This window comes from Pundamilia nyererei, unplaced genomic scaffold (genome assembly GCF_000239375.1).
Source record: "Pundamilia nyererei isolate P.nyererei 1_Seehausen unplaced genomic scaffold, PunNye1.0 scaffold00439, whole genome shotgun sequence".
Lineage (NCBI taxonomy): Eukaryota > Metazoa > Chordata > Actinopteri > Cichliformes > Cichlidae > Pundamilia > Pundamilia nyererei.
In genome coordinates, this window is record NW_005187840.1 from 84,238 (window position 1) to 95,639 (window position 11,402).

General features: G+C 40.9%; 1 protein-coding gene across 1 annotated transcript in view; it reads left to right on the plus strand.

Moving 5' to 3' along the window:
- Positions 1-10,502, plus strand: part of LOC102195004 (NACHT, LRR and PYD domains-containing protein 3-like) — an 18,959-nt gene extending 8,457 nt beyond the window's left edge. Inside the window, exons 5-12 of the mRNA XM_013916047.1 lie at positions 2,483-2,687; positions 2,863-4,639; positions 5,384-5,551; positions 5,712-5,885; positions 6,071-6,244; positions 9,329-9,502; positions 10,314-10,348; positions 10,456-10,502. Coding sequence (XP_013771501.1) covers positions 2,483-2,687; positions 2,863-4,639; positions 5,384-5,551; positions 5,712-5,885; positions 6,071-6,244; positions 9,329-9,502; positions 10,314-10,348; positions 10,456-10,502 — 2,754 coding nt within the window. The remainder of the gene's footprint in view (positions 1-2,482; positions 2,688-2,862; positions 4,640-5,383; positions 5,552-5,711; positions 5,886-6,070; positions 6,245-9,328; positions 9,503-10,313; positions 10,349-10,455) is intronic.
- Positions 10,503-11,402: the final 900 nt, after the last annotated feature.

Genomic DNA, 11,402 nt, shown 5'->3' on the forward strand with positions numbered 1-11,402 from the left:
GGTGGCCTTGCATGGAATGGGAAGGAACAGACTAAACACAGTTGTTATCAGGGTGTTTTGTTCAGCTCCGGCCTTGCAGCTGGCGCCGAAGGGGTATCCGCATATGTGATGTTATTTTTTACTTCAGTGCGAACAGCTCATATGAATTTCAAAGCAGTTCTACAGTCCAACACTGGTCTCTCAATCTCCCATTGGAGAGTCGCGAGCTTCGCCATACTACTTCTGAGAACTCACCGCAGTTTTCCTCCCCGAGATGTCATCCAATTTTGCGCCCAGAGATGTTATTCCGGGCTAGTCCTTCCGAGATGTATCCAGTCTGCAGTCAAAGATCTTATTCTGAGTATTCACAGCAGCCGTAGCCTCTCCAAGATCTTGTCCGTGCTGACTCGTTGAGAAAGGGGTGTCTATTGCATTTAGGGACCAGTTGATCCAATCCATAATTCCTCTTTTAGGTTTTAGAGAACAGACTGTGAGAGAATGTTCCAGGGAAAAATACAAAAAAACCACGAGACTAGACAAGGACATAAGCAGGGAAGATAAGGGAGAGGAGAAAAAGTGTGTCCGCCTCCTCCGAGAGCCAAAGAAGAGAGTCATGTCCTGTGGAGGTGGCTCTTCTGTGTTGTGCCATGCGCTTGTGAATCGGCTGTTTGGTCTCTCCAATGTAGAGATCTGGGCATTCCTCGCTGCACTGTACAGCATACACCACATTGTTAAGTCTGTGTTTAGGAGTTTTGTCTTTCAGGTGAACCAATTTTGGTCTGAGTGTGTTGCTGGGTCTGAAATGCACTGGGATGTCATGCTTGGAGAAAACTCTCCTGAGTTTACATAGGGGATGACAATTTTGTTGCGTCTGTCCTTCTTATCCTCCCTTGCTGGTGTCTGATCTTCTTTTCTGTGCCTCTTTGTTGACATTATGAACGCCTAGTTAGGATAACCGCATGTTTTGAGTGCTTCCTTTAAAGTCTAAGCCACCCTCTCCAGTGCCAAAGTCCCTCCGTCCAACCTCACAATACAAGAAAAGAAGGCCGTCACTTCCCTGAGCAAAGACTACAACATCACTGTTTTACCAGCTGATAAGGGAAGATGCACCGTAGTCCTAAACACTACAGATTACCACACAAAGATCACTACTCTCCTCAGTGACAACAATACCTAGAAAACCTTAAAGCGAGACCCCACAAGCCGCTACAAAAAGAAAGGTATAGGTTGCCTTCAGGACCTTGAAAAGGACAAAATCATTGACCACCTTACATATCACCGCCTTTATCGAGAGGTTGCCATACCCTGCATTTACGGACTTCCTAAAATCCACAAGGAAGATGTCCCACTCATAATCAGTAGCAAAAACTCAGCCACTTATAACATTGCAAAACACTTTGCCACCATCCTTGCACCTCTTGTGGGGAACACCCCACAAGAGGTGCAAGGATCATCATCATCATCATCATCATCATCATCAAACAAACATCAAACATCAAAAACTCCACCGACTTCACCGAAAGGTCCAGAAACTTACCCTGGATCCAGATGAAACCATGTAGTCTCTCTTAACTTGCATACCCACCACAGAGCCCGTGGAAACTGTCAAAAAACGACTACAAGACGACAGCTCCTTGGAAGACAGGACCAACTTCACACCCGATCAGATCTGCACACTGTTAGACCTCTGCCTTACCACAACATACTTCAAATACAACGAAGGCTTCTACAGACAAAAACATGGCTGCGCCATGGGCTCCCCCGTGTCACCTATTGTAGCCCAGACCTCTACATTGGAGAGACCAAACAGCCACTTCACAAGCACATGGCACAACATAGAAGAGCCACCTCCACAGGACAAGACTCAGCAGTCCATCTGCATCTTAAGGAAAAAGGTCACTCTTTCAAGGATACCAATATTCACATTTTGGACAGAGAGGACAGATGGTTTGAAAGAGGAGTGAAAGAAGCCATCTATGTCCACTGTGAGCGACCATCTTTGAACACAGGCGGTGGTTTACGACACCAACTCTCTGCCATCTATAATCCAGTTTTGAGTTCCCTCCCCAGACGCCTTAACGCCCACTCACATCCTGGGCCATCTTACCTCAGGAATTCACACGATAAGGTGGGGCCAGGTTTCACAATAAGCTCACCCAAAACCCTGGCTGATTGGGATCCATTCCCACACCAGTTTTCACACCTTGGTTCAGGCGATTAGAGGATCATCAGGGGGTCCTTTTGTCCCTCTTTGGGGGGATATTCTCCCACTAGGTTTAAATATGGGACTCCCCACCATTTGACCTTAGAACTGAAGTAGCTTCTCGGATGAGAGGTGAAACATCTTCAAGCAACTTAAAGAAGTCCAGACGCTTTTCTTTGCAAGCACCTTTGAACACTTACTTTTACAACTTCATGCTGTTCTTTATGCAACAGTGGATAATCAGTATTTGGCTCCATGATTTCAGTATAATTGGGTCATTCATGAAGTATTCTATTCCAGCTGCTGGAGGACAACATCATCAGCTTTGTGAAGAAAGAGCTAAAGAAGATCCAGAAGGTTCTGAGTCCAGATTACCCAGAATGCTTAGAGAGTCAGAGGGAGGAGGAAGAGCAGAGGAGGAGCAGCAGAGAGGCATTTGTGAAAATCACCCTGGACTTCATGAGAACAATGAAGCTTGATGAGCTGGCTGACCGTCTGCAGAGAAGTAAGTGGATTTCACTAAAGGTTTAAGTTGCTGGTGTAAAGAATTTACTAATTTCAAAATAAATAGAACAACACATAACAATGATGATATGTGGAATTTAAATTGTCAATACATTTTTTTTAAACAGTACCTTATGTTGTACTTTTTTTGTTGCTTTTTCTCTGAAAACGTCTAGATGCCATTTGTCCTCACAAACTTAAATCTACACTAAAGGAGAGGTTCCAGTGTGTGTTTGAGGGGATCGCTAAAGCAGGAAACCCAACCCTTCTTAATCAGATCTACACAGAGCTCTACATCACAGAGGGAGGGACTGCAGAGGTCAATGAAGAACATGAGGTCAGACAGATTGAAAAGGTATGCAGGAAACGAGACAGACCAGAAACATCAATCAGAGAAGAAGACATCTTTAAAGCCTCACCTGAACGACTTGAACCAATCAGAACAGTGCTGACAAAGGGAGTGACTGGTATTGGAAAAACAGTCTTAACACAGAAATACATTCTCGACTGGGCTGAAGACAAAGCCAACCAGGACATCCAGTTCATGTTTCCATTCACTTTCAGAGAGCTGAATGTGCTGAAAGACAAAAAGTTCAGCTTGGTGGAACTTGTTCATCACTTCTTTACTGAAACCAAAGAAGCAGGAATCTGCAGCTTTGAAGACTTCCAGGTTGTGTTCATCTTTGATGGTCTGGATGAGTGTCGACTTCCTCTGGACTTCCACAAAACTACAATCCTAACTGACCCTAGAAAGTCCACCTCAGTGGATGTGCTGCTGATAAACCTCATCAGGGGGAAACTGCTTCCCTCTGCTCACCTATGGATAACCACACGACCTGCAGCAGCCAATCAGATCCCACCTGACTATGTTCACAGGGTGACAGAGGTCAGAGGGTTCACTGACTCACAGAAAGAAGAGTATTTCAGGAAGAGATTCAGAGATGAGGAGCAGGCCAGCAGAATCCTTTCTCATGTCAAGACCTCACGAAGCCTCCACATCATGTGCCACATCCCAGTCTTCTGCTGGATGACAGCTACAGTTTTGGAGAATGTGCTGAAAACCAGAGAGGGAGGGCGGCTACCCAAGAACCTGACTGAGATGTACATCCACTTCCTGGTGATTCAGGCCAAAGTGAAGAAGGTCAAGTTTGATCAAGGAGCCCAAACAGATTCACACTGGAGTCCAGAGAGCAGGATTATGATTGAGTATCTGGGAAAATTGGCTTTTGATCATCTGCAGAAAGGAAACCTGATCTTCTATGAATCAGACCTGAGAGAGTGCGGCATCGATATCAGAGCAGCCACAGTGTTTGCAGGAGTGTTCACACAGATCTTTAAAGAGGAGAGAGGACTGTACCAGGACAAGGTGTTCTGCTTCATCCATCTGAGTGTTCAGGAGTTTCTGGCTGCTCTTCATGTCCATCTGACATTCATCAACTCTGGACTCAATCTGCTGGAAGAGCAACAAACCACCTCCCAGAAGCCTGAAACAACAGAATCTTCAGCGTCTCACTTTTACCAGAGTGCTGTTGACAAGGCCTTACAGAGTCCAAATGGACACCTGGATCTGTTCCTCCGCTTCCTCCTGGGTTTTTCACTGCAGACAAGTCAGACTCTCCTACAAGGTTTGCAGACACAGACAGGAAATACTTCACAGACCAATCAGGAAACCGTCCACTACATCAAGAAGAAGCTCAGCGAGAATCTGTCAGGAGAGAAAAGCATCAATCTGTTTCACTGTCTGAATGAACTAAATGATCGTTCTGTAGTGGAGGAGGTCCAGCGGTACATGAGTTTAGGAAGTTTCCCCATACGTAATCATTCCCCTGCTCAGTGGTCAGCTCTGGTCTTAATCTTAGTCTCATCAAAAAAAGATGTAGACCCAAAGACATTTTCTTTAGAGAAGGCTCTTCTGGAGCTGCTGCCAGAGGTCAATGCCTCTAATAAATCTCTGTAAGTAAATATGTGCTGATGCCTTTATTTGGTAAATGGTTATTCTAGTTAACATAAAGCAGTTTGAAAACAGCTGTAATGGTTCAGGGTTTTTTAAAAATATATAAAACATTTACATTATCATCAGTACTCAATCCAACTGTTAATGCATATGTAGCGGCAATGATTGTCAGCATTTCTGACAAAGAAACTAGGTGCAATTGTTATTAAAGTAACTTTGTCTCATTTCCCTCACCCTTGATTCCTCCATGCTGTTTAGTCCTGTCCTCCCTTTCAGTCTTTGTGGTGGTTTTGTATTCAGTTGGATATTTAATTTCTTACTGACTTCTATCAGTCAAAGAATTGCTTGCTTTTTTTTTTAGTCCACATGTCCTCTGCATCCTGCACTTTGGGTCAGTCCTGTTCCACAAACTGTGCGATTCTTGACAGATTGTGACAGACTGCCAGTATGGACCTATAAAAAGGTACCATTAACGCTGTGGAAAATAAGGGATTAGACTGCTGAATTTAGGTGTCAAAAACTGTGGTAGAGCACTACAAAGGATGCCTTATTGTAAGGCTAAAAAAACCCCAGATTGACAAAAAATACATTTTCCTTGCTGCTTTACTTTTGGTTTTACCTGAGAACAATAATTTTCCTCTTAAGTTGATATTTTAGCTAATTTTCTTTATGGACACATTTTAATCGGGACACTGTTTATATAAATTTGTTTAGTTTAATCCCAAACTGCATTACTCTTTCAGACTGAGTCTCTGTAACCTGTCAGAGACAAATTGTGAAGCTCTGTCCTCAGTTCTCAGCTCCCAGTCCTCCAATCTCAGAGAGCTGGGCCAGAGTAACAGCAGCCTGCAGGATTCAGGAGTGGAGCCTCTGTCTGACGGACTGAAGAGTCCACAGTGTAAAACTCTCAGGTCAGATCAAATGAAATATATATATATATATATATATATATATTATGAATTGTCAAAAATGAATTAAAGATCAAGGTAAAAAATACAATTATTATTGCCAAATGTTTTAGTCCTTTAGTCCTGATTACTCTTTAGCAGTTTTGTTTGGTTTGTTTTTCAGAGTGATGGGCTGTAACCTCTCAGAGAGCAGCTGTGAAGCTTTGTCCTCGGTTCTTAGTTCTCAGTCCTCTAGTTTAGGAGAGCTGGACCTGAGTAACTCCAACCTGCTGGATTCAGGAATGAAGCTTCTTTGTGATGGACTGAAGAGTCCGAACTGTAAACTGAATACACTTAGGTCAGACCAAGCTATATATATTTTTTTCATCTGATGACAGAATTAATAAATTAAATGTTTTGGCTAAAGGAATTACAGGGTCCAGAGAAAAAAAACAGTATTAGATATTGATAAAATAATAATTCAAAATTTCACTTTAAAAACAAATAATTTTTTTCAATGGTTACGAATCTGTTATCTTTCAGACTGAGTCACTGTAGCCTCTCAGAGAGAGATTGTGAAGCTCTGTCCTCAGTTCTCAGCTCCCAGTTCTGCAGTCTGAAAGAGCTGGACCTGAGTAACTCTGACCTGCAGGACTCAGGAGTGAAGCTTCTGTCTGTTGGATTAAAGAGTGCAAACTTTAAACTGGAAACTCTCAGGTCAGGTTCTACTGATTATCATCTAAAATCTATATTCAATTGTTGTATAAAAGTGAACCTTTAAAGAATTGTATTAGACTTTGAATTATTGTTTGAGATTTTTCATAATCACATTTCTTTTGTGATGTATTCAAAGAAAATTATGTTGCACTAGTAAAGTTAGAGATTTGGGGCAATTTGTCCATATTATATTCTATTAAATTCTGTTCTTTGCATACTTTTGGAGGCAAAGAAAAACTCAAGGCTCAAAGTGGTCTAACTCATGATCTTTATTTCCATTCCCGAGAATGGGAAGCTGTTAGGCGCTCTCATGCACCCACAGCTCTGAAAAAAATCACAAGATGAATCTTTATGTGTCTAGTTTGGCTATGTCACACACACATAGGGGCGGATCTAGAGAAATATTCTTAATATTCTTGGGGTGGCAAGGAAATCAAATGGGGTGGCAAAATCAAAGCCCCCCCCCCCCAAAAGAAAAACACACATGCAGGTGGTTACATATGGTTAATTACACACTTTAGTTACATAAAACATGTGAGTTTTGATCTTATGTACTGTATAGCCTGTATAATAAATAAACATGTAGCCCAATAAGTATAAAATCCAGAAAGCTACCAACTAAGCTACCAACAACCAGCTACAACACGATTCATTTACAAACACAAGTGTAACTTAAGTTTCACAGTTTCTTGTTAGAAAACAATCAAATTGTTAGATGCTTAAATTACACAAAATGTCAGAAATCTGCACTGACATGAACAGAAATTTAAACCTAATTTTTCATGATTTGTTGGATTAACCCTCTGAGGTCTGAAATACAACCGGCCATTTTTGACTCCTTTTGAGTTTACGTTTGTTTCACCATCAGATTGTTTCATTTTATTTTTTTCCCCCTTGCCTTGTTTGGTGTGATTCTTTTCAGCTCAACTTATTATTTAGCTCAATTTAGTTCTTTTGACTGACATACTGCATTAGTATTACTGATCTGAAATCAGAATCAGAATCAGAATCAGAATGGGGTTTATTGCCAGATGTTGAGGTTTACAACATTAGGAAATCACACAAAGAACTTAAAATCCGAGTTGTATTTTTTTACTGTAAAAAAAACCAGTAAACTTGAAATGCAAATATAAATTGTACATTTTGTAAACATATACAGCTATTCATCTAAAAATGCAGCCAATACACCTGCCGTTTTTTTTTTCATTTTCTACAACCATTTAAAAATATTACTAAAACTAAAATGAGAGAACAATCAGGTATCGCAATAAGATGCCCCACAAATGATGTGCACCAGTAAAAAAAGGGTTTGTCCACCAAAAGACAGAGGAGAACAGCACAGGGACAAACCTGCAGCCCTGACAACAGGAGGTGTATCACTCTGCTGGTTTTCTACTTAGTGACAGTGTTTACACTGCAATGTGCCTTTGTGACATTCATTAGTGCCCTCACTGACACACAAAACAAAACAATGACTACACAACAGAACAACTACACAAGACCACACAACACACTAAGTAAACACTCCACACTAAACGTCACAAATCTCCCACATCTAAAAACTCTTTCGCTCTGTCTCGCTGTCATTAAGATCACTCCCAAAACTTTTCCCTCTTCCTAAACAATCAAATCCCACATGTTGACTTTTTTTAAAAATTGGTCGACATGGTACATTTTTCCACCGACAGGAAAGCGATGGCTTTTTTTCCTTTCTTTACTTTTTTTTCGCGCTGTCCTTAGAAAACGCTTAAAAAACACACACACACAAAAACGTGTTTAGAAAAAAGCGTGGCTTATATATATTATCATAACTCTGGATTTACTGGCCTGTAATTAAAATTTAAAAACTTTGAAGTCCGAACTTTCAATGTGGGCTGAAACAGAGACTCAGCATGGCTGCAGCTTATGTCAGCTTACATCAGTCATGTGATTTGGAGGTGCAGCGTGTCCGTGGACCACAGAGGGTTAATAACACTCACCTTCCTTCCATTTCCAGAGTGTAACATCCAACCACCTGTGTAAAATCCGAAATTCCCATGGTGTTGTTCAAAACGTGCTCTGGCCGGTCCTGCTTTGGGCTGAACCATTTGTTAATGGTGGAGGGGGGGACACTATCCAATATATTCAGTTTTAGTATTTATATTCACTGTTGACTGTAACTACGCTCAAACTGTTAATGCTATCTAATTTTAATAAACAACAGTGTCATATGCAAAACTGGGGTGGCACTTGGGGTGGCAAGGGATCATTTTAGCGTGGCACTTGCCAACCCATGCCACCCTTCTAGATCCGCCCCTGCACACACACCCTCAGTTTACTCAGTTCCTCTTTCTTTGTGTCAAATTTCTGGTGCAGCTCTGCGCTAAACGTCCTCTTTTCTTCACTTCTTCTTTCTAAAGTCTATTGCCAGGGCAACTTCTCACCCTTTGACTTAGTTCTTTGTCACCTCTGGGCCTGGTTTATAAAGGCCTATACATAAAACAAAATATAATCAGAAAATAAGCATTAAGAATATATATTTAAATCCCAACAGACCCCCTTTTTAACTAATTTTCTTAGTTAACCTAATTAACTGACTCCCTCAATAACTAGTGTGAACTAAAAACAGATATAATTAACTTTTTCTGGTAAAAAATTCCTACATTACTTTTGTCACTCTTTGGAAACAGCCTCTATAGAGTTAACCTGTTTCCTCTTTAAAAATTTACTCCTGTTTTTCACTCCCTTTAACGGGTAGCACATATCCGGCCTTAACACTATTTTTGGGCAAGTTACATAACATAGAAATCCTACCAACTATCACTGTCCTTAGTTTAAGGTCTTTACTTTTAGTTTAGGTCCTTAGTTTGTATTTTGTTTATTGTTTTTTTTTCTTTCATCTCTCTGAGATCATCCCTTCTTCTTGCCCTCACTCTGCCACCAGTCATGGTAGATAGTCCTTTTGAAGACTGTTTTCATTGGAAATATCTTTGTGTATAAATAAATAAAAATTAAATACTACACAAAGATATTGAATAATGTTATTGTATCTGAAATACAGAAAATCATTGTTCACAGATGGATTGTTGTTTTGTGTGTCTGCAGTCTGTCAGGCTGTCTGATCACAGAGGAAGGCTGTACTTCTCTGGCCTCAGCTCTGAGCTCCAACCCCTCCCATCTGAGAGAGCTGGACCTGAGCTACAATCATCCAGGTGACTCAGGAATGAAGCTGCTGTTGGCTGGACTAAAGTATCCAAGCTGGACACTGGACACTCTCAGGTATGGAGGGAATGTCTGATAGAGACCTGGAAACATTTCCTGTGGCCTTCGCTCAATTTCTGTTTGTTTCATACACATGTCACATGAAACGATCCATAAAGGATAGGAGGTCTCCAGGGAGACCAACATATCTCAGTATTATTAACAGTTCAGATTAAGGAAATATTTATCCCAGAACACAACAACCACTGGAACCAGAGGGAACTGTTGGACTTGCTTTATCAAAAGAATAAAATCACTATTCTATTTTAGAGCTGTGGTAGAAACTGAGAACTGCAGGGAGATATTCTCTGTACACTTAAAGAAAAGCAGCCCTGCAGTAAGGGATTTGTGTTTCTAGTGCTTTTCATAGACAAAAGTAGCAATGTGATTTTAAAAGCCAATACACAATATGCAATAATGGAACTGGAAACTGTCCAATGTCTTGACACATAGTGAATCATCCAGGTAAGTAAATCCCCAAAATATGATTCCACTGATCAATGACCATGAGTAGCATTCACAGAGAGCCATTCCTCACAGAGAGAGGAATGGCTGCAATCACAGCATTGATCCAGTGAAACAAAAGAAGAATATAAAGATGATGAAGGTCACAGTTTGAATCAGTCATATTTCTTTCAACACAGTTGTGTGCTGACAGATCCAGGATCAGTATAAATCATCATCAGTTTGATCAACATATGGATTGAAGAGAATTTGTAAAAATGTTGGACTGTTCCTTCATCACTGTCTAACAGTATGTGTGTGAGAGCCATGTAATGTCCATGTGTGCATGCTGACTGTGCTGGTCTGACCCTCCTCCTCCTTTCAGGGTGGAGCCTGCTGGAGTCCGATGGTTGAGACCAGGTCTGAGGAAGTGTAAGTATGTTTTTAATGGGATTCATGAAAACAAATCAGCACACATTCAACCATCATCAAACTTTCACATCACTTATTCACATCTCTGATGTCAGGAGTCATCATCAAAGTGTCAATCAATGAACAGATGATGGATCAATAACTGCAGCTGGATTGTGTTTGTTCTCCCCATCAGATTCCTGTCAACTCACAATCGACACAAACACAGTAAACAGACACATTAAACTGTCTGACAACAACAGGAAGATGACACGTGTGGACGAGGTTCAGTCATATCCTGATCATCCAGACAGATTTGATTATTTTTATCAGCTGCTGTGTAGTACTGGTCTGACTGGTCGCTGTTACTGGGAGGTCGAGTGGAAAGAAACGGTTGAGATATCAGTGAGTTACAGAAGAATCAGAAGAAAAGGAGACAGTTATGACTGCGTGTATGGATGGAACGATCATTCCTGGAGTCTGATCTGCTCTGAAGATGGTCCTCATTATGTCATGTACAATAACAAAGTGACATTCATCTCCTCCACCTCCCCCTCCTCTGTCTCTAACAGAGTAGCAGTGTATGTGGACTGTCCTGCTGGCACTCTGTCCTTCTACAGAGTCTCCTCTGACACTCTGATCCACCTCCACACCTTCAACACCACATTCACTGAAACTCTTTATCCTGGGTTTGGGTTCAATCCTGGTTGCTCGGTGCATCTGTGCTGAGTTGGGTGTAGAGAGTGTCTCCTGTTAGAGAAACACTCTGACTGCTGAACAGTTCAGTCTGTACATGTTTGTCTGTTTCACTTAGAAACAGGTTTTCAGATTCATGGATTCAATCAGTTGATCTTTTAAACTGTTCTAAATGATTCCTTGTGAACTTCTTCCTCTTCAGTCCTTTAGCAAACAAATGTTAACATGTAGACACAAGACTAAGATGAATCATTCCATCTGAATACAGTGAATGTGATCTTTGATTTTTAGGAAATTAACATAATTCCTTTCGTCATTTTATAATATTAAAATATTTAAAATCAATCCAATGTATTTGAAATGTCAG